At 35.5% G+C, this 24098-nt stretch overlaps 3 protein-coding genes across 3 annotated transcripts; 2 read left to right on the top strand and 1 right to left on the bottom strand.

Moving 5' to 3' along the window:
- Nucleotides 1–10677: 10677 nt before the first annotated feature.
- Nucleotides 10678–12023, bottom strand: LOC143582186 (uncharacterized). The gene is made up of 3 exons (XM_077064812.1): nt 11365–12023; nt 11052–11176; nt 10678–10997 (listed from the first exon to the last, which is right to left on the bottom strand). Exons 1-3 carry the CDS (start codon nt 12021–12023, stop codon nt 10678–10680), a joined length of 1104 nt encoding a protein of 367 aa, XP_076920927.1.
- A 4924-nt stretch (nt 12024–16947) lies between these two features.
- On the top strand, nt 16948–17430 carry LOC143582185 (disease resistance protein Roq1-like). Its single transcript, XM_077064811.1, has one exon. The coding sequence runs from the start codon at nt 16948–16950 to the stop codon at nt 17428–17430; it is 483 nt and encodes a 160-aa protein (XP_076920926.1).
- Nucleotides 17431–17539: 109 nt separating this feature from the next.
- LOC143582184 (disease resistance protein RPP2A-like) lies at nt 17540–19718 on the top strand. Its single transcript, XM_077064810.1, has 3 exons — nt 17540–17854; nt 18001–18066; nt 19221–19718. The coding sequence occupies exons 1-3, from the start codon at nt 17540–17542 to the stop codon at nt 19716–19718; spliced, it is 879 nt and encodes a 292-aa protein (XP_076920925.1).
- The last annotated feature ends 4380 nt before the right edge of the window (nt 19719–24098 follow it).

Here is a 24098-nt window from a genome sequence, read left to right as displayed (position 1 = left end):
GTTAGGATTACTACAACAACCGGAAATTCCGATATGGAAATGGGATATGATAACTATGGATTTCATCATGAAGTTACCTAAGACTTCTCGTCAAAATGATGCGATCTGGGTTATTGTCGATAGACTTACTAAGTCTGCCCATTTTATTCCAATTCAAGAAACGTATAGTATGGATAAGTTAACACACTTATACGTCGAAAACATAGTATCCTTACATGGTGTGCCGCTATCCATCATTTCTGATAGAGATAGTCGTTTCACTTTAAATTTTTGGTCATGTTTTCAAAAAGCTATGGGGACTCGACTAAACTTAAGTGCTGCTTACCATCCCCAAACTGATGGCCAAAGTGAATGTACAATTCAGACTTTGGAAGATATGCTTCGTGCATGTGTTATCGACTTAGGAGGAAGTTGGGACACTCATCTTGCACTGATGGAATTCTCGTACAATAACAGTTATCATACGAGTATCCAAGCAGCACCATTTGAAGCATTGTATGGACGTAAGTGTAGAACACCTGTATGTTGGTCAGAAACAGGTGATAGTCAGTTGTCAGGACCTGAAATTGTTCAAAGGACTACTGACCAAGTTATACAAATCCGAGAACGATTAAAGGCATCGAGAGATATACAAAAGAGCTATGCGGACGTTCGTCGCAAGCCATTGGATTTTAAAGAAGGCGATAAAGTATTATTGAAAGTTTCGCCTTGGAAAGGTGTAGTAAGATCCGGGAAGAAAGGAAAACTGAGTCCAAGATTTGTTGGACCATTCAAGATACTCGAAAGAATTGGACCAGTTGCTTATCGGCTAGAGTTACCCGAAGAGATGAAAGGAATTCATGACGTGTTCCACATATCCAATCTACGCAAGTGCTTAGCCGACGAAACCCTTGCTATGCCATTGAAATATGTTAAGATCAACGAAAAACTTAAGTTTGTGGAACAACCTATTCAAATAGAAGATAGCATGATCAAGTTTCTCAAACACAAACGACTCAAGCTCGTGAAAGTTAAATGAGATTCAGGACGAGGACCCGAGTATACATGGGAACTCAAGTCAGAAATGAAGAAAAAGTATCCCAATCTATTCCAATAAATCTCGAGGACGAGATTATTAAAAAGGTGAGGAGGATGTAACACCGCGTCTTTTACCCTCCTTAATTTAAGCCTAAATGTACTAATTTAGAAAGAACAGGGACCAAAAATGAAAATTCTGAAAATCTTGTCCCGTCGCGATACGCGACGGGGGTAACAACTAAACCCATCGCGTAGCGCGATGGGGTTGGTGAGTCACCGGACATGTGTTAACACCGTGTCGACACGTGGTGCAATATGACAGGCCACGTGTCACCACCGCATAAGGCGGTGTAAAAAGGCGGCGTCGCGATACGCGATAGGCCACAAGGGACCTATCGCGTATCGCGATAGGGTACTGAATCAGCCTATAAAAGGGGGTGACGGGTATTGAGCTCTCTTCATCCCATTTCACCTCCACTTTCACATAGTTAACATCGAAAGGCGTGTCCGGTTGCCGTAGTAAGCCGACGTGTTGTTTTCTCGTAATACGTGCAAGGAACGAAGTTGGAATTAAGCTAGCAATCACATTAGAGAGTAGATCAAGTCCTGCCTTATCTTATTATCATTCTAAGCATCCGAATTAAGGTAGGAGTTATGTTTAAGTTATTTGAATTATAGCTTAGACTATCAATCGAGGCTATGGCCTTTAACCTTGATCATATTTTACAAACATTCATTCACAATCATGTTTTCATTAAACGTTACTTCATGATGAAGTAATGTTAAACAAAAGAGATATTTTGACGGGTATGTAGTAACTGGAAGGGGGATATCATTAGTAGTAAGTTTCTTGCCTAAGGAAAAGTAATTCGCATAAATCCCAATCAACCGAGGGACCCGTTTACTTACCTGGAGAAACTTACCAACGTGATAGAACCTATTAGGCCAAAGCATGCTATATCAAACGTCACATAAAACTAAGTGTTTTCATTCACAATCAAGGATAAACGATTTCAAGATTAAGCTTACAATCATAGCCTAACATCATTCAAAACATTCATACGAACCTATTTATGTATAGGTTAATATCATTCACAGTCAATCAATCAATCAGTCAAGGTTTACAACACCGACGGTATAGGTGAATACGTTAACCTTTTTAATTAGTCAAAACATATTTATACTCATAAGACGAACGGGTGTTTGTCTTAACGAGTCAATAAAATGTTTATATGAGATCAAGTAATCTCTAAAAACTTTATAATACAAAGTAGAAAATAAAGTCAACTCAGACCGAATACACATGTGTCTGGATCCAAACATAACCGTTCAGCCTAATCATTCTAAGGCTACGTGGCCGCGGGCTAATGGTCATAACTAGTCTCTCGGAAAGGGCTATGTGGCTCGGGAACAATTGTGTGTGTAGGGCAGTGGTACATAGACCAGAAGTAGAAATGCTTCTGCTGAGCTTGTAGAGAAAACTATATTTGTATTATATTGTCATTCAAATGCTTTATTGGGTCATACGTGTTCACCAGCATATAGCTGACGTATTTTTCCAACCCATTGCAGGTAATTAAGCATAAGTAGAAATAACAAGGATTGGAGTCTTATGAAGATAGTATCACGTACAAGATGGCTCCGTTTTTGATATAAAATCTTTGTAATATGAAAACATATTTTTTGTAAACCAACACTCGGGAATTTAATTCCCGAGTAAATTTTCAATGTAAATTAATATTATATTTAACCTGAAGTCTTCCGGTAAAATAAATCCATAAACTCTGATATATTTACAAAACAGGTACCAACTTGTGGTCACACGTCTAGGCCCTAAATCGGGGTGTGACACGTGATTTCCGCAAATCATCATTTTTAATACTTCTCCTTTCACTATTGTTCGTCTATCAAGGTGAGTACCACATTCCCCTATTTTACTCCCTTTTCCATGTTTTGGGGACATATGCGTAAATCATATTTCTCATATATACTTATACTAAAATCTGCAACTATTGTCTTATGTGTTAACAACTTATACCTTACTTGTTTATGTGCTTATTTGCTTTGTATGCTTCCGCATTAGAAGAGGTCCAACATAATCTCAGTCTAGTATGATCATACGCCAGTCATTATAGCATTTGTGCTTCTCGACATCTCAGTTATACTTGCTCATTTGGTTATTTTTTTATTCTCGTATGACTTGTTGCAACTATGTATTTTTGTTATATACTATATGTACATTTAAACTGGTGTGTTGCTCACTCAACCTTGTGTTGACAAACTATATTATTTTCAACGCATATGCAGGTTATCGTGTGACGTGATAGTCAAGATTGTTTGAAGCCACTTAGGATGCATGTTAGAGAAAAGATACAAGAAATTAATTTTGGATGTTTAATGTAATTGTTTATTTATAAATTTGATGTACATGAATATTTGTTTGAAATTATTAAATAGATATTAAAACTTTTAATGTCGCATGATAGTAACCTTGAGAGCTGTGACAATCACTCGCGCCCTGGCATTTCTGCCGTAGGTTGGGGTGTGACAGATTGGTATCAGAGCCGAAGGTTTAAGATAGGTTGTTAGAAATTGCTTTAGACACATGTTTAGGAGCCCCATACGTGCCTATCTGTTTACCTTTATGTGTTCAATTTTAAATTGTTTACAGCTTTCCTAGATAATTATTTATTAATTATTTTATTGCTATGCGTACACACACAAACTCCGAGGCTATGCCTCAACATTCAAAGAAAACTTTTCAAAATTAGATTGATTTTTATTTTCGGGAAATTCCTTAAGAATTCCCACCTGTTTTTTTCACTCGTAAACCTTAAGTCTAGGTTATGTGGCATGTCCCTATGATAAATGAAAGAGGAAGAGAAACTGTGAGTTGAGTACCGGCAAAACGGTTCCAAGAACCAAAGGTAATACACTATTCCTTACCTGGGTGATAACCTGACCACAGTACTCAACCATATGGACCCGAGCGAGACCCATAAATGCCATATGACCGACACCTTAGGTTAATTTTAACCGAATTCACAGTGATTCGTGGCTAAACTCGGTTTTCCCGATTATTGTGTTCCGTTATTTAAATGGTTAGTTGGGTGAAAAATCCATGGAACCCATGGACACTCCTACTATTCATTTCTTAACTTGATTTCATATTTTTGTTGGAGTAATCAACATAGTGATCACAAGATTCTCCGACTACCCATATTTATTTCGATAGTTCGTTATTTAGTTTGGTCGGTTAAAATGCCGTGTAACGCTCATTGGGCCGACAAACTTCATTGCATTGTTAATTCGTTAATTAGTTGGGACAATCGAATTGCCATGTAACGCTCATGGCCTGTCCAACTCAGTTGTTTTTCGTTAGTTCGTTGGGCCATTCAAATTGCCATGGAAAGCTCATGGGAGGCCAACATCCATAATTTATATTTCGTTAGTTTATTGTAAACTTAATAATCTAAATTTTAAACTGACTTAACTCCTCATGTAGCATCACACATTAATCTTATTGACTACATCACTTTATAACTATTTACGCAATGTACCCCCCTCATCTTATAAACTTTTACTTTTAGTCCTCATGACGCAATTCCCTTTACTTCTCAAGGCAATGCTATTATAAGCTACCTACATACTCAAACATTTTATTTTCCTAATGTTTTCCTCAACTTATCCTTCATCTTATAAATCTTTGTTTTTGAACCTCGTAGAATGTCTCATTTAAGAAATCACCGTCGTCCTCAACATCAATTGTCTAGTTCTCGTGACCACCGTATTGCTGCCGATATCGCCAAAGAGTTAACAGCTGCGATCCCTATGATAGTAACTCAAACTCGGAACCTCAATGCAACCGATTCAACTTTTCCTACAAATTCCTCTACTGGTGACTACAAACCATCTACCTCCACTCATACTCACAACAAGAAACGTAAAAACCTTGCTACAACAAATCCTACTCACCCGCAAGTCTTCTCAAACAAGAAACCCTACCCCGGTCCTTTTACATTATTCTCAATTTGTAACCGTCATCACTCGGTTTAATCCCTATGCCGTCGCTGCACCCAGTGTAACCGTTATGGCCAACACTTGTCATGTCCCGCCTACTGCACAAGCTGTTCTGCAACAACCTACCCCTCATGCTCAACCTGATGTTCCTAATACCCGTGCTTGTTACCATTGTAAGGACTCAAGTCATCTCTGTAATGCGTGCCCTCAACATACCCAAGCTCATCAAGCCCAATCTACGACCACCCCTATTACTGGACCATGCTCAATAGGCTCAAACCCATCAACCTTATGTCCCTCAAGCTACTTCCATCAATCAAGGTCAACCTTACTTAACCCAACACTACCAAACCCCGCAACCGCAAATTAAAGTTTACCGAACATATTTCCACCAATCAACCTTCTTGCAAACTGTTCAAGCTCACGTTATTCGAGTTACCCCAATTCAATCTACCTCGACTGCTCCTACTCCCGCTACTCCTCGTTGTGCCTCAAGTAACGTCAATTAAGCTACTTAACGATATTGAAGACCCTTGCTATTCCCTTTACCTATCTTATTTACTTTTGTCTTTCCTTATATACGTATTGTAAACGCCTCTTTATGGCTTTGAGTTATGGATTATTTATCTTCTACCTAATAAATAAAGTTTCTTTGGATTAAGTAGATTGTTTATTGAAGCATACTTCTATCTTATTTCTTTACCTTCATTAATCTTAACTATATATAAGCTACCCATTCTTAAACTTTAAATACTTGTATCTTTACGTTAAAAGTCGTCTTAAAATTTCTTTCCTTTATTAAAATTCACTAAAACTTTTGAAGTTATTTTATACATTTGTGACTTTCTAGTGTTCTAAATTAAGACTCCTTAAAACTTTTATTTCCTTAAAGTCATGTTTTAATCAAACGTTTTGTAAATCCACACGATGGGACGAATCATGTGGACCATCCGACGATGAAAATAATTATGGTTCGGAACATAATTATTGAAGTCCTCGAATGGAAATCATGATGCGTAAGATAGTGTGTCATAATATAGAATCGAAATTAGTTGAGATAACGGTACAAATGTAAAGATGATAAGGACATGGTGGATACGCCGCTGGTACATCCTATATATAAGTGTCCTTATCGGATTTGCGTTTTGAGCGTTATTATAACCATTCAAAGTTCGGTGTTATGATAAACTAGCTACGTGCCTGCGCGATGCGGCGACGTATGCACGCAAACATGACATCGGATGCGTAACCGGTGTTACTGTCTTTGTATGTGCGTGACTTCATAATAATACGCGCGTAACCCGACGATATTATACTCGTATTGCGACATTGGAATCTTAACCGGTGTTAGGAGGCACGTCACACAACGATTGTGCACGCTCAGTCAGGTGTTGGTGCGCACTTAACGCTACATTGAACTCGTCTTGACCCGCAACCCGTTCCGCTTGATAATTTTCTAACCGGAATTCGTTATGACTCGACTCCTTTCAACCCAAACCCCTCCTGACCCAAACCGAATTAACTTTTTTTGTATCGACTCATTCCAACCTTAACCTTTTAGACCCATGACCCGAACGACCGAACCCGCCCGATTCGTTTGCCGATCTTTAATAGTAATCCCGTAACACGTTAAGTTTTTGAATGAAAAGTATAGCAATGCCATACTCAAATTAAAGAGAATAAAATATTTGTTTTTGTGGTATAGTGTTTTAAAAAAAATATTAGCGTGTGAAAAAGTTATAAAAGTTTAAACGTCGTCAGGGTAGTAGGTTTAAAATAAGGGGTATATATGTAACTATTATATAAATTAACAAAATGTGATTTAAGTTAAAGGACCAAACTTGTATTTATTTTTGAATAAATTAAAAATAAACCGTAAGATTTTGCTTTTGCTAAAAAACAAAATTGTCAAAATACAAAAATGCCCCTAAAATGTCTTAATTTTATGCATTATACTTTGTACTAAAAGCAACAAGTTTGGTACCTCTTAAAATTTAAGAGGTCCCTCACTCATGCTTTATATATAGTATAGATATTTAAATTTTTATTTAAAAAAAATTCTTTTCCTCAAACTATAATGATGTTGTTATAGTATTCTTTAATTTCGGGACGAAATTCCCTAAAGTAGGGGAGACTATAACAACTCGGATCTTTCGAAAACTATATCTTTATTAAAACACGACCATTTCGAAATTCGGGAAATATTACCAAGAAATATCACGTTATTCAAGTAATGTTATTGTATTGATATTTTTTTTATTATATTTAATTAATACATATTAAATAACTTTTGATTATATTCAATTTTTACCCTAAACCCTACTTTTATCCCTTTATATTTCCACACTCAAATCATAGGGACTAGAGTGCAATTTTATAAACTATAATCCACCAATCCAGTTACCCATGATCCAACCCTTTAACCCAAAACCGAATCCATATTCGTCTTTATACCCGATTACCAAAATTTGTAAGCCTTAGACCACAATTTACGTAACTAACTTGGTAATTTAATCATCTAATATCCTGTTTATATTATAATCGGCCTAATAAACGAGTTTATTATGTCACCTATATCAAATCTGATCCGATTTTCCTATTTAACCCAACCGACAGTCGTTTGATCTTGTAGAACACGTTATAGATCATAATAATTCAATTAATTTAGCAGTCACAATCCTCAAACCCTAACCGACATAACCCTTCTATTCAATTGAGTTTTTATTGCTGTTTGAGTATCTGTTCATCACCTCACCACCGCCGGCTCTATTCTATCCCGTTAATCCACTTCTGGTAGTCATTCAAGGTATTTAACTAATGGGTTTTGATCGCGAGATCATGCTGAACAAAAGCCCCATGGTTGATTTGATTAATGGAAACGGGTTTGATCAAATCAATCTGCTAGGGTTTTGTGTTCAACATGATATTATCTGTTTATGGATTTAAGTCTTGGTTTCCGATTTTAACTGCTTGTGCTGGATAGCACAGTTGGTAGAATACATATGTTAAGGGGTTTTGTCGCGGGTTTGACCTCCTGCACCCCGAGTTTTTAGTTATTTTTAATTAAGATGCTTTTTAAATCCATTATTAATTATATTAATAATAATAACTAAATAAGGTTATTTTAATAAAACCGACTATTGAACTTCTGTTTTCTCATCTTTCGTCCGTGTATGTACGTATATGTAAACATATACGTATATATACGTGTATTATAATATATATATACAAAAGGCACACTTTATATACTTATATACTTTAACGAACTAATAATTTTTAAAGATGTATTTTATTCATAAAATATAAAATATTATATTAAATATATAATATACTTTTAAACGAATTTATAAAACTATAAATATTTTTAAAGATGTATAATAAAGTATTATAATATACCTTATTTGAAATTTAGCTACTATTAATTTTTCATATAATATCTTTATATATGATAACACATTATATTAATTATGATTAAAAAGAATATAGTAGTAACTTAGTAGCTTTATAATTATCGAACTCACTTATCCTATTTAGTTCATTAACTTAGCGTATCCACATTCAATTTTTCCTTATTAGGCCTTATCGTCAACACGCGTGATTTCCGCAAATCATCATTTTTAATACTTCTCTTTTCACTATTGTTCGTCTATCAAGGTGAGTACCACATTCCCCTATTTTACTCTTTTTCCACGTTTTGGGGACATATGCGTAAATTATATTTCTCATATATACTTATACTCAAAACTGCAACTATTGTCTTATGTGTTAACAACTTATACCTTACTTGTTTATGTGTTTATTTGCTTTGTATGCTTTCGCATTCGGAGAGGTCCAACATAATCTCAGTCTAGTATGATAATACGCCAGTAGTTATAGCCTTTGTGCTTCTCGACATCTCAGTTATACTTGCTCATTTGGTTATTTTGTTATTCTCGTATGACTTGTTGCAACTATGTATTTTTGTTATATACTATATGTACATTTAAACTGGTGTGTTGCTCACTCAACCTTGTGTTGATAAACTATATTATTTTCAATGCATATGCAGGTTATCGTGTGATGTGATATTCAAGATTGTTTGAAGCAACTTAGGATGCATGTTAGAGAAAAGATACAAGAAATTAATTTTGGATGTTTAATGTAATTGTTTATTTATAAATTTGATGTACATGAATATTTGTTTGAAATTATTAAATAGATATTAAAACTTTAATGTTGCATGATAGTAACATTGAGAGCTGTGACAATCAGTTCGCGCCCCGTCATTTCCGCCGTAGGTTGGGTGTGACAGGTACCTAAGGAGAACATATGCTGATAGACTTTTTTGGTCATCAACACAACTTGCCCAGTCACTGTCAGTATATCCAACTAACTCAATTTCTTGCCTTCTTTCATACCAAATCCCATACTTTATTGTACTGGCCACATACTTCAAGATCCTTTTTGCTGCTCCCATGTGAATCTTAGACAGACTTCGCACAAACCTTGAAACCACACTTACAGCAAACGCTAAATCGGGCCTAGAATGAGTCAGATACAGCAACCCTCCTACCAAAATTCTGAATTGTTCTTCATTCACCTTATCTGCCCTGTCATCAAGCTGAAGTTTTTCATTATAATTCATGGGAGTTAACTCTTCCTTGTTGTTCATCACTCCGAACTTTGTTACTAGAGCCTTTGCATACTTTTCTTGACTTAGAAAAATTCCATTTCTACTCTGCTTTACTTCTAACCCCAGAACAAACTTCAATAGACCCACATCAGTCATTTCAAATGCTTGTTTCATACCTTGCTTGAACTCATTAATCATAGTATCACATGAAGATGTACAAATAATGTCATCTACATATAAGCATACATAGATAACACTACCAGTAGAATTTCTCTTAACATAAATAGACGGCTCATTCAAGCTTCTTTCATAACCATGCTCAACAAAATAAGCATCTATTTTATCATTCCAGGCTCTAGGTGCCTGCTTTAATCCATACAAGGCCTTGTTCAACTTATACACCCAATTTGCTTTTTCTTGAACCACAAAACCCTTAGGTTGTGCAACATAAATATCTTCAGTTAAATCTCCATTAAGAAATGCATATCAACATCAAGTTGATGAATGTTCCAACCCAACTGAGCAGCTACAGCAAGTATAATTCTAATTGTTTCAAACCTGGCCACGGGAGAAAATGTTTCTTGGTAGTCGATGCCATGCTTTTGAGAGTAGCCTTTTGCCACTTTCTTTCTCAACCATAACTTTAAAAGATTTGAACTTGACATATGCCTTATTCTTGTTAGTTATAAAATAAACCCAACACATGTGAGTTAAGTCACCAATAAAGAATAGATAGTATAGGCTATTACCTAAACTTGGAATTTGCATAGGTCCGCATAGATCCGTATGAATCAGTCCAAGTTTGGTTTTTGCATGCCAAGATGTTGATTGGAATGGCTTTCCTGTTTGTTTACCTAGAATGCATGCTTTACAGGTAATTGAAGTAGTAATATTGGGAAGCCCCTTTACCATCCTCTTGTTGCGTAGTTGTTTAAGGCCTTCCAAATAAAGATGGCCATATCTACAATGCCATTTGTGAGCTTCAACTTATTCCTTGGTTGCCTTTGAGTTTTGAGTAGAGATTAAGATTAAACTTTTGCATCAAACACAAACATGTTGTTTGTAGCCACAGTGATTTCCAGCAAGGTTTTACCATTCTCTTTGTGCTTAATGATACACTTTCCACTATCAAATAGCAGATTGTACCATTTCTTCATAAGTTTACCAACACTAAGTAAATTATACTCCAATTTAGGAGCATAGTATACCTGACTGAGAAGTTTAAAACCATTGTTTCCGGTTCTAATCTTAACGGTTCCCTTTCCTTCTACTGCCAACTTCTTTCTATCACCCAACCTTACATCTAGCTTGAAGGATTCATCAAGATCTATAAAGCTATCTTTGTACCCTGTCATATGATTAGAGCATCCAAAATCAATAAACCATAAGTGATTGTGTTTACTGAAATTGGAGCCATTAGCCATTAACATCATAGGGTCATCTGATAGCAGTTCTTGAGGAGTGGTAGCAGCTAGCAACAAGTGTTGTTCATCTTCTTGAACATGCACTTCTCCATCATCTTCATTTCTGCTATGTTCATTTGTACTTCATAATTATTCCAGCAGTCCTTCTTAAAGTGATCGAAGTTTTTGCAATAATAACATTGGGGCACTTTTCTTCTGTAAAGGGATCCTCTCCGACGACCTCTTCCTCGGAAGGTTGAACTTCCTCTACCTCTTCCTCTTTCGAAGTTATTCTGTTATTGGATAACTTGCAGCACTTGTTCATCTTGTCTTTCAGGGGCCTTGACAGTTTTATCAACAACTGTCCTACTATTTATTCTTTCTTCTTGTGACTTAAGTAGCCTCATCAGTTTGACAGGAGTAACTTCAGCTAAATCATATACCACTTCAATTGAGGGTATCACATAATCAAATTTTGGAGACAAGCTTCTTAGTACCTTCTCTACTATCTTTTGATATGTCAGCTCTTCACCATAGGACCTTTGTTGTCCTACATTATTCATGACACGAGAAAAGTAGTCACCAATATTTTCATCATCTTTCATTGACAGATTTTCAAAGTTTCTTCTTAAGCCTTGAAGTTTGATCGATTGAACTTGAGAATCCCCTTGATATTCTATTTGTAGAATATCCCACGTGTTTTTTGCAGACTCGGCAGTCGCGATCCTTGAGAATAGACTGTCATGAACACCTTGTTGAATTATAGTCATAGCTTGCGTGTCCTTCTTCTTTGACTCTCGCTGATCTTGTGAACCATCTCCAATTGCTGTAACACCCAGGAACACCACATCCCATAATTCTCGAGCCCGCAATATGGTTTTCATGCGGAGACTCCAGTGTTCATAACCTTCCCCTTTAAACACAGGTACATATGATGCAGCAAGATTGCCATGAACGGATGATTCAGCCATTTGACAAAGAAGGGATTTAAATACGATGAATTACAAGAGATGACACTCTAGCTCTGATACCAGAATGTTGGTATTAGAACTAATATATCACTATAATGTAATCAATAAAGTATAGTAAACAAAAGAACTCAGGGAACTCTCTAGTGATTTTATTAACTGATAATTCAAGGTGTTGATAAAACAAGAAAAGATACTGCCTATTTATAGAACACATAGGCTAACAGAAAATTATAAAAGACTTGAAACAAACCTAAAGACTCGGTCAGTCAACAAACAACCGTTGATGACTTATTCAAAATAATTAACATAAAAGAAACATGTGCAAAACACCAAGACATTAGAGATTCCCTGAAAATCCTCAACCTTTGAATCATTCTTCATCACTCCATACTTTGAATGAACAACTATTGGCCACTTTTCATATCACTAGTATGAACAAATATATCCATATATAATGAGAGCCTTTTGAAGTTATATTATTGGGATTTTAAGAAGTTGTTCTTGAGTATTACTCCTCCCGTCTCATTAAAAGGGTTCACATTTCATTTTTTATATGTCCAATTACAAATGTTTACTTTCAAAATTTATTAGTCATTTTTAAGTTTACCTTTAAACACAGGCAACTAACATTAATAAACAATATTGATGAACCCACTTACCAATGACCTTATTGTCATTTGGTAAGCAAATAATACAATAATTTAATCTACCTTAAACTTTGTGTTTTTCAAACTAAGACTCTTTGACCGGGACATAGGGAGTATTATACTTTATCTTAATAAGAATATTGGGTTATATTGGCTAGCACCACCTTGGAGAATATTGCTTGGTGTGGACTATTCTTTGGAGGAAATCTTCTTTGGTTTTTCCGTCCACTTTCATCAAGTGTTTGGCTACCAGTTTCCTACAAAGGTTGTATTCTAAACCCCCTATGGTTGATTTTTTATGGTTTCATCATCTTGCATTTGGATCCATGGTGTAAAGTTTTAAATGATTTTAAAATGCTATGAGCTTTGCTTCTGTTTCCATTTAAAAAAATGGCTCGTAAACAGTGGTATTAGAGCCACTCTTACAAGTTTTGAAACCATTTTAAGACAAAATTGGTTTTCAAATTTTTATAAATGACTGGTTAGTAGCTTGTATGGATTTTCATGACTTCGAAAAATAGATACATGTTACTTTGCAACATTTTTACTTTCGCACACTTATTTATATTTCACCACCATACACATGCATGTGTGATGTTGAATGAAAAGTTATAAACATGTCAAATAATGTTTATTTTTGACATGTGTATTTTTATATTATTATTTGCATGACCAAGCCAAGCCCTTTTGTGTTGATATTTCAGTTTTATTTGATTAATAATTTCATTTGAAGACGTAATAGGTTTAATGTTAGTCATTCACGATTTTGGCATGTAATAGGAGTTTGTGTTAGACAATTTTTGTGTTGTGTTTTTGGTATATCTACAAAAACACAAGTTGGTGCCAAGAGGTGACGATTACATATTTGAAGCCTTAAATATCAAGGAGTCTTGGATTAAGAGGAAACAAAATGAAGATTTTGGTCCTTAACAGACTTGGTATTCATTTGTGTTGGCTCACAAAATCACCCACGTTTATGGCTTGGTTATACATGTTGTGGTTGTGTTGTTTGCATGTTTGGTTGATTTTATTTTACCACTCCTCGAATGATTACCTAATAGTTTGGTAAAATGAGAATTATAAGAAATTTGAGTAACCACTAAATATTAAGTTATTAAAATGAAGATTTTAAAACTTAAAATACCAACAAGTTAAAAAAATAGAGATTATTTGGTAACTTGTATAGAATATTAAAACTTAATTTTTGGTACATTCGTCGGTTTCGAGTTTTAAATTAAATTAGCAAGACATTTTAATATCCAAACTCGACTCTAATCGATTAAGTAAAAGGATTTTATAAATGCTAAAATTGGTTTTAGGGCACACGCCAAATGTAAACCAACATATGACAAATATAGAATATTGAAATGGATGCGTCACTATTAAAATGAAGATTTTAAATCTAATTAGAACCATGTGAGAAATGTTAGTTAAAAAATAGACAATAAATTTCGTGCATGAGGAATTTGTTGTATAAAATATTTTGTTTTAAATAATTATTTGATTTCAAAACATAAACGTACCCCTAAAATTAAGCGAACTTCGTCCAATTTAAAAATGACCCACACATTATATGAATACCCTTGTAAAGAAGTGCCTTCATCAATTACTTGGGTACTTTGTAATGTGGGGAGACAATATTTCACGATCTTCATGACCGTCATGAGCCGAATGTTGCATGTTTTAATATTGGACGACTTAAAACTCGAATTGTAAAGAAGTGCCATCGCCAATTGCAAGTGTGGGTTGGCGTGGATGGGATTAAACATGAAAAACTGACTATTTTGTCAAAATGATCCCATAAAGATCTAAGAGTTTTATTAGATACAATTGATAAACGTTAAGGGTGTTCTTTGGGTTATTTATTCGGGTTTCGGGTTTACGGGTCGGGTTGTTTGGGTTTGAGCTCAAAACAAATTGACCCAAGAACCAACCCAAATAAGTTTGGTTTGTTCGGGTTTCAGGTTAAATGAGTCGGGTAAATTCGGGTCGGGTATTGGGTTTAACAAATTAAAAAAATTTTCCACCTTTAAATATAATGTATTTTTTTTTTAAATTGATATTGTAATTGGTATATTTTAACAATAAATTCTATATCGCTTTGCTTGTTAACGTTTTTGTGAATTTAATATTAAAACTTACATAGTTATAAAATTCATACAATATTGTAGATATTTTTGAAAACTTCACGATCTAGTAGGCGTTTTCACAATATAGTTGGCGTTTCACGGTCTAGTCGGCCCGTGTTTTTAACAACGTGGTCTAGTCGGTTGTGGTCTAGTCGGCGTTTTTACGATCTAATCGGCTTGTTCACGATCTAGTCGGGTCATGTTTTTAACAACATGGTCTAGTCGGTTGTGACCTAGTCGGCGTTTTTACGATCTAATCGGCTTGTTCACAATCTAGTCGGCCCGAAATAGACACGAATGGGCCGACTGCTTTGTGGGCGCTTATATTGTCTTCACGATCTTGTCGGCATGTTCACGATCTAGTCGTCCCATCAACTTTATGGACACGTGTTCGTTTTTCATTGGTTTTATGAAGTAGTCGTCTTGGATTATTAAAAGGCCGTCCCGCTTTTTTCGTAGTGAACATCATGAACAAAGTTGAAAAACCATTTTCTAGAATGAATATTATGGGAATTTTCTTTAAAAAAAAAGTGTTGAATTATCTAGTCAGAAGATTCCTTGCTTTCATTTTCTATCTAGATGTTGTGATTGGTTTTGGGAAGGAAGAAGTTGTTATTTACATTTATATCTTATCTACAAGATTGATTATTCTCTCTCTCTCTCATCTACCAATTTCAATTTCAATTATAATGGCGTCTTCTTCATCATCTACCTCACGCCCATACAATACTTCTACTTTCACGTATGACGTGTTTCTAAGCTTTAGAGGTGAAGATACTGGTTATTCTTTCACCGATCATCTCTATAAAGCATTACTCCAAGCACAAATCCACACTTTTAAAGGCGAGGATGCAATCCAATTAAGTAACGAACTGAAGCCGGAAATCAAGGATGCAACATCGAATCCAGGGCTTCTATAGTTGTACTTTCGGAGAACTACGCGAGTTCCAAATGGTGTCTTGATGAACTTTGCTTGATCCTCAAGCAAAGGCGGATGTGCGATCATTTTGTTTTTCCTTGTTTTTTATTGTGTAGATCCATCGGATGTTTGGAAGCAGGGTGAAAGTTTCTTTGTAAAAGGGTCAAACTGGACGACGGATACAATTACGCGGTGGAAGGAAGCACTAATAGAGGTTGCTGATTTGACCGGCATGGTTCTGTCACGGTATGCATTGCTTCATAAGTATTATGTCAATTACTTATATTAGGATCAGGTTAATTATGATCAAATTCTGTCAGGTTAATCAGTTGATCTTAATAATTATTATAGAATAAAGAACGGGGTAGTTTGTACCAAGTTATAAACTTTGCCTTACAAATTGAGGCAAAGGATAGAAAATGTGTTTCTTTGGAGTCGGGTCACTTGATTGGGAGAAATAGCTTTAAGGTTAACCATTAATACTAAGCCTGACAAAAGGGTCAATTGCTTTGGGTCGCCTGTCTGAACGGGCATTAAGCAAATTATTTTGGGTCAAAATGGTTTCCAATCAAAATGAAATTTTTTTGGTAAAAAAAAGGTATGCGCCCACACCACCACCACATCGGGTAGAAGTTAGTGGTTTTGTGGGGGGGGGGGGGGAATGTGCACAACCCCCCCCCCCCCCCCCCCACCCCCAGGTTAAAAATGACGCATTTTAGAAAAACAAATCCGACCATTGATGGCCGCAACAACTAGGTTAAATCAATAATGCTCATGGGTAGTGTTTACCCATTTAACTAGAAATTTTTTAAGGGATGTGATCCTCATACAGCACCCCCACATGTTTATACGGCCGTATAGTGCTATACGATCCGTATAGACAGATTTTCAGTTCTCTAAGCTTAAAACATGAAAGATTTTTTGTTAGGAAAACTTTTTTTTATGAAACGTGTTATGAAGTTAAAACATTATTATCTGAATATGCTATTTTCTTCTTCTTTTGTTCCAGGTATAAAACATATGAAACAAACTTAATCCACGAAGTAGTTAAGACGGTAAACGATCAGCTAGATCTGAAACAACTGAGCACCCCAACCCATTTATCTAGAAAGCAGACCATCAACAATCAACTAGATTTGAAACCATTGACGACTCCAATTTCTTTAATTGGAATGAAGACTCGAGCTGAAGCTATCAATTCCAGGTTGGAAAACGAGCACCTCTATGCTATGGCAATTTGTGGGATGGGGGGGAGTGGCAAGACAACCCTCGCGAGATACATTTATAACTTAAACAAGAAAAATTTTAGAAGCAGCAGTTTTGTTGAGGAGATTGGAAAACACTACAAACATGACATGCTTGAGCTACAAAAACGACTTCTTAGAGATGTTTTACGGGGAAAAGAAATAAATATATCTGATGTATCCGAGGGTACACATAAGATTGTGGAGATCTTGCGAAGGAAAAAAGTGCTTATTGTTCTTGATGACATTGATGACCAAGATGAATTAAACACTTTACTTGGAACAACGACATATCCTACACAAAGTAAGATCATAATAACCACAAGACTTCTAGATATAGATGCGTGGTTTGGGTCTAGATCTTGGGGGTCTTTCGTGCACGAACTCAAACTCTTGAATGACCTCGAATCATTAGAGCTTTTTATGTTGGCAGGCCTTTCGAACCAGATTTCCATTGGAAGGCTTTGAGGAGCTTGCAGAAGAAGTAGTCCAATATTGTGGAGGAAATCCGTTGGCTTTGAAAGTGGTAGGCTCTTCTCTATATATTAGTGAAGATGGCCTACCTAAAAGAATAAACATGGTAGGAATTTGGAGGGATAGAATAAACTCATTAAAAGATGATCTTGATTTTAAAATTCAATGTGTGCTACTAAAGAGCTTTGCCTCCTTACCACTTGACAGTCAGAGACAATTGTTTCTAGATATTGCCTGTTTCTTTGTTGGTGAAAGTACAGACATGGTAACAGTATTGAGGGATGACTTGCATGCAGAATCTGGGATCAAAACCCTCATTAATAGATGCCTTCTTATTAAATCTGATCAACTGATTATGCATAAACTGCATCAAGAAATGGGAAGAAAGTCCGTGAAGAGTCTAAAGATCCTTCAAAACGTAGTAGAGTCTGGCATGATGACGCCTATCATATGTTGAGAAAAGGATATGTACGGTGCTTGTCATGTGTATCTTTAAGCATATTTTCCATCTCAAAACCTCCTATTGCAACTTGAATTCTCTAATGTAATGTTTTTCTTTGTTAGGGTTCAAATACAATCGAAGGTCTAGCACTTGACATGCGAAAGGTTAGGCAAGGGATGGGATCTAAGGTATGAAAAAGAAGTGAATTATTGTTAATTTGGTACCTGGAAATATCTACTAAGATTTTCTTAATAGATAATATCTACACAAATCAATAAGATAGTAAAACTTTATGAGTCTAAAGATCGAATGTGCTTCTTACAAATCTTGTATTTTGAGCAGCCGTTACTGAAAATGGGAAACATAGTAAATGGAACTCGCAGAAGCGATGGTATTTACTGTTGTTAAAACTTGAATGGCCCGTGCAACTAGGGTAGATATATTCCCGGTAAAGTATAGGTTTTCCATTCCACGTAAATGCTACTTTGCATAGAGCTAGAAAGAAACTTGCCTAAATAAGCAACTAGATTCATTCCGTTCATACATGGGGTGGTTAAGCGGCTATGCTTTTGCTTTCTCTCATTCCTTTTTTCCATAAAAGATCCATTCTAAACCTATCAACTGAAAGAAGAAATGGTGCGATGTCTTATCCTGACTCCTCACTTGTTTGTTTTTAAAAGACATTTCTTTTCTTTTTTATTATTTTCTTTTTGGGTTTTTCATGTTAATTTTAAGGATTAAACATTCAATATTTAATTTAAGGCTTTCATTTATCAAATTATTCATGTGAGCTCAAGAAAGACATTGCTAATTTAGTTATAGTTTTTGGAATTAGTATTATGAACTGCTTTTACTGTTTTTCTATAAATCTTTTTGTTACCAAATTAAATTAGGTCCGCCATTGTACCAGAAATGATAGGGAGTTTTTCGTGCCGTCCTCTTTTCTTATTTAAGAGCATTTTAATCTGTAATGAGACATGCTAATTAATGTACTCCTTGCTATTTTGAAGCCATTAGCCCTTAAAATAAGTTCGCTTACGAAGATTGACAAACTAAAATTGCTCCAGCTCAAATATGTGACACTCACTGGGTCCTACAAGAACTTTCCAGAGTTAATATGGCTGTGCTAGCATGGATGTCCTTTGGAAATTTTGCCCCCCGGGTTACTAAAAAGCAGTTTGGTGTCTATAGATATGAGTTACGGACACATGGAAACATTTGAAGCGCCCACGGTATAAGGAATTCAGTTTTCTCTTTATCACTTGTCCCCTTAGCTTCTCTGTTTTTGACAACCTTCATTTAAATATATAATCATCATATGAACTTGTTATTGTTGGAATAGGTTCTTAATTCACTCAAGATACTCAATCTTAAAGGTTGTGACAAACTTGCCAGCATTTCCAATCTCTACCGTCTCCCTAAACTACAGATCTTGATCCTCTGGAACTGTAGCAGTCTGACTCATCTTTGTAAAACCATAGGTGACCTTGAGAGTCTTCTTGTATTGGATTTGAAAGGGTGCACTAAACTGTTGAAGTGTGTAGATCAACCAGAAAAAGCTATAATTCCAGAACAATCATTGCTTTCATTACCCCCGTCGTTAGTGCAACTGGATCTTGCAAATTGTGGCCTTAATTTTAAGAATGATGTTTATCTGGCATTCCATGCCCAATCACTCATTAATTTGTGTTTAGGGTGTAATATGTTTGAGTTACTGCCCAGTAGCATTGACCTTAATTTTGTTATGGTTCTCAACCTGCTTAATTGTTCAAACCTAAGGCATCTCCCATGTATCCCAAGTACACTACAGGAGTTGTATATTGATTGTGTATATCACTGAAGAATATAACTTTCCAGTCAGGTCGTTTTAGTCTCAGGGAGTTTTCTTGTGAAGGTTGTTTTCAACTGTCTGAAATTCAAGGCCTTCTTAAATTAGTGCCTATAGCAAAAATTAACGAAGAAGATCTAGGTGACATGCAATGGATCAAAGCGTACGAAGATCATAAGGTAGACCTGGTCGATGATGAGATCACTAAAGGCAGAATTTGTCATACCCAGGTTATCTCTCTTAAATCTCTTTGTAATGCATGTATAAGCACTAAACAGATTTATAATTTGCACGCAGTTTGTTTAATAAGACTAATTCAATTGAATCTTAAATGGCTTAGATGTTGTATGAATATGGTATAATGAGCACCTTTCTGCAAGGCATAAACTATCATAGCCTGCCGACATATGAGTATACTTTGTCACGCAGTTCCTTATCCTTTCGTGTGCCTTCTCGTGTTCATCATAAGGAAAACAGGATCCAAGGATAAAATGTAAGTTGCTAATACAGATCATTGGTATCAACGGATAAAGATGGGTGGCTTTTGTTGGCCAAAATCAGCAACAGAACCAAGGGTCTTACTTGCGTATATGATCCTGTGGTGTATTGCAAACCCCAAGTTGATGAAGATGTTGTGTGGTTAAGCTACTGGCCAGTCGGGAACATATTAGATGCTTATGACGAAGTAAGTTTAGAATTTATTTTTCATATAGGAAAGATGATAGTAAGTGGTTGTTGTGCCAGCCTTGTGTATATGGACGGTGATGTAGATGAAGAGAACTGTGAGAGTAACTCGATGGAAGAGGAAGAAGTGATTGGAGGAGATTTGTCCGAGTTTGAGGTGACCACAGGAGGCTACTATCTTTGCCGCCGTGATTTATTTGGTCCACAGACCTCATCTTGGTTGAAATACTTTTTTGGCGATAAAATTCGCTATACAGGTATGTTTCTCATTTTGTTGTTTATGTAATTATGGATGCTTTTGTTGATATAACCTAAAGATGATGAAAATACTACTAATATAATAAATTCTCACAGATTCACAAGGATGGACAAAAACTCATCACTCAGTGAAGTCTAGGAAACTGAAGGATTTTGCAAACACCTTTCTAAAAGTACGTATAATTATACCTTAATCTGTTTCCTTTATTATATTTTGTGGCAATGCGAATTATTCCTCTGTGATACTACCAAAAATTATATGTTAAAATCCCTTCAACTCTTTTATGCATCAATGAAATACATAGAAAATTGCAGTTCAACATAAATTCTTGTGTACGTTTTGTTGTTAGCCTTTATTCATAAATACATAAATACATAAATTCTTGTATGCATCAATGAAATACATAGCCTTGGTGGTTCTTATTAGCCTTTATTCTTAATTTTGTTGTTCTTGTGTACGTTTCAGATAATTAAGTTGGGAGTTAGCTTTAATAGTGAAAGTGAAATCGACAAAATAGAGAATGCGGTATATAGTATTGTGGGTGTTGGATCCGTTTCCGCTTATGAAGAATCTGGTAAACTTACCGTCACCGGATACGTTGATCCTGTAGAAGTGGCAACTTGTTTGAGGGAATTTGACAACATGGTTGTAGAGATATTATCTGTTAAATATATCTTGGATTAAAAGTTAAGCTTTAAAGTTATAACATGTTCAGTACATATTGATAGGGCTGGCTCAATCATTTTGGGGTCTAAGTGAATCTTAAATTTTGGGCTTGCAAAAAATAAAAATATAAAACATTAATTATTTTGCTTTTGATCTTAAGTTGTTTGCAACAGTTGCAATCTAAGTAGAGAAAAATGTAACACAAATTGACTGGTTCGTAAATAATGACATGTAACTGTTACGTTATAAATTGTGCAAAAAATAGTCAATTTGCTTTGGACATAAAGGAGACCTCAGTTGAAAACCATCATGTCGTCTCTACCTCAGTGAGATGGACAAATCAAAGACAGAAAAAAAAGGGCGCTTCACAAAACCGGCGTCCATGACCAACATCGATTATGAATTTGCGTTGGAGAATTTATGTATACTCTAAATTGACCAAATGGTTTTAATTAAAGTATCAATAGGTCTAATTGGTATTGGTATGTCACACTACATTAAATCTAATTTTACTATTAAATATATAAAGACTGACATGATTTTTTTTAAAAAACTTATAAACCATTGAATATCTATAATAAGTTTAAAATCAAATAGTGAATTATTAAATTAGTTAAGTAATAATTTACGAACTATTAGCGTATAACAATTAGTAACCTATGTTTATAATAAATATTTAATTATGAGTGTACTTCAAATTTTGTTGAATAAATACAATATTTATAATTATAATCTTAGAGCAATCCCAACGGATTCTTCATACTCATCTCCACTTTTTAAATTTAGAAAAATAATCTAAATAACTACTTTAACTTATTCTCTATCTCTATATTCCATTTCTAAGTTTTAGTGAAATTTTATAGGAAGCCTCCAAATTTAGAGTGTTGTTACAACACTCCATTTCCAACTACCCTTCCATATGCAAACCAAAAACATATAGAGATGGAGAAGGGTTGGAGAAGGTTTGTATAAAATTATGTATAAGTTAAAGAAATTGTGTTTTTCTATTAAATTTTAAAGATAAAGATGGAGATCCTATTGAGAATGCTCTTACAATTTGTAAAACAATATTCAACTTATATGCGTATTGATCAAATAAAACATTTTTAATATGTTTAGGTGATCACCAATATTTTATTTTATGCCACCTTAAAACATTATTTCAATCTTAGAAAAATGTAAAATTTAAATATGTAGCATTTGAAGTACGTGTGTGTGATAATATTAAAATTAATCTATAAATTCAAAAGAAAATCCATAAATTTCGTATGATTAAATACCTGAATTTCGTTAATTTGACAAATTCCGGTGATATACTGGTTCAAAAGCTAGTAGATGATATAAAACAGAATAGTACATGATATTAAAACCTTGAAGTAGAAATCATAATATCAATATGAAAACCTTAGCAGCAAATTTAAAATCTAGTCATCGCGCGCCTACAATTAATAAAATATAAAAAGTAATACTGCATCCATATTGTTGGGTGTGGATTTTTATCCTCGGAATTGAGCTTAACTTAAGGATATTGACTCAAGCGGTTATTCTGAGGAAGGTACGTTGACTAATTCGATTGTCCTATATTATCTAATTGTTTTGCAGAAAAGAGCACGTGTTAAATATGTTTATAAGTACGTGGATTGCAACGGAATGCTACTTGAACTTCGTCAACAAACAACGTGGGCAGTAACGGCTTGTTGAAGAAATAGTCTAGGGTTTCCGGAATAATCGGGATAACAGCTGTAATCTTCTTATTATAAATATGAGCTGATAATATCAGTAGGTAACACACACTTTTCACGATCTAGCTTACTAGCAATCTCTGTAACACTTAGCATTCGATCACTTATCAGCTCCAACCTCTGTAATCTCCCCGTTTTTTATATTAATAAACTTGACGGTGATAGTTTTCACCGTCCGGGGGTTTTGTGCCGGCGATCATAATAATCAAGCGTTAATTCGACCAAAAGTTACGTTCATAATCCTTAACCGAAGCAAATTCGACTAAGGATTAAGTTGCAAACTCTTGACCGAAACGAAGACTATTATAATCAAGGGTTTTTTCCCTCGTGATCATATCTTTGTGTCCGATCTATTTACCATTTAGCACCTAGCCTCACGCACTAATTTGATCAAAAGTTAGTTGTTAATTTTTGACCAAAACAATTTGGCGCCCACCGTGGGGCAAACGGTGCTTTGATCATTATTCATTCTCAAACAAAACCCTACTCTCAATATACACAACATGTCTTCACAACCCAAGATTGTTTCATCTTCTGTCGCAGCCTCAGAATCCTCAGCGAAACCTTCCATGCCTCCTCCTCCTTCTGTTGCTGTTATCCCAAAGAAACCTGACAACATTCAGAAGAAAGCTGCTACTCCAGTATTTTCGGGATCGAGACCATCCCCCAGGATCCCGTTATGGTATCTAATAATGAACCTTTGTCTATTTATAAGCGATTACAAGAACAGATGGATCGCCAGAACAAGACCAACCAGATGCTGGTGAAGGAACTAGAAGATATCAGGAAAGCCAAGAAGCCGGCGGAAGAATTCACACCATTAATCCCGAGATCTCTGGATTTCACTCCTCCAGGATCCTCAGGATTGGTGCGTCCGGACTCAACCACAGCATACAACCCTGGATCCTCTCTTTTCCAGCACTCAGGGTCCACCGGATTGTACTCATCCGGATCCCAAGGATACTTGCATGCATCCATTGCTGGGCCGTTTCGACATGCAGGATCCTCAGGATTGGCGCAGCAGGGAGGATCCTCAGGTCC

The sequence above is a fragment of the Bidens hawaiensis genome, unplaced genomic scaffold (genome assembly GCF_021521415.1).
Source record: "Bidens hawaiensis isolate Kalapana, Puna unplaced genomic scaffold, B.hawaiensis_p1.1 tig00031483_1, whole genome shotgun sequence".
In the NCBI taxonomy this organism is placed as follows: domain Eukaryota; kingdom Viridiplantae; phylum Streptophyta; class Magnoliopsida; order Asterales; family Asteraceae; genus Bidens; species Bidens hawaiensis.
The sequence above is the reverse complement of the archived record's forward strand: the minus strand, read 5'-3'. Positions and strand labels throughout refer to the sequence as shown.

What these genes read in the sequence shown, in the direction of transcription:
- LOC143582186 (XM_077064812.1), bottom strand. Translation starts at nt 12,023, where the DNA reads ATGGCTGAATCATCCGTTCATGGCAATCTTGCTGCATCATATGTACCT. An exon ending in AGACAAGATGAACAAGTGCT is followed by an intron (nt 11,177 to 11,364) that starts GCAAGTTATCCA and finishes TGAACATAGCAG; the next exon opens with AAATGAAGATGATGGAGAAG. An exon ending in GGCTAATGGCTCCAATTTCA is followed by an intron (nt 10,998 to 11,051) that starts GTAAACACAATC and finishes ATCATATGACAG; the next exon opens with GGTACAAAGATAGCTTTATA.
- LOC143582185 (XM_077064811.1), top strand. Translation starts at nt 16,948, where the DNA reads ATGGCAATTTGTGGGATGGGGGGGAGTGGCAAGACAACCCTCGCGAGA.
- LOC143582184 (XM_077064810.1), top strand. Translation starts at nt 17,540, where the DNA reads ATGGTAGGAATTTGGAGGGATAGAATAAACTCATTAAAAGATGATCTT. An exon ending in GTCTAAAGATCCTTCAAAAC is followed by an intron (nt 17,855 to 18,000) that starts GTAGTAGAGTCT and finishes TTTCTTTGTTAG; the next exon opens with GGTTCAAATACAATCGAAGG. An exon ending in GGCAAGGGATGGGATCTAAG is followed by an intron (nt 18,067 to 19,220) that starts GTATGAAAAAGA and finishes TTGTTGGAATAG; the next exon opens with GTTCTTAATTCACTCAAGAT.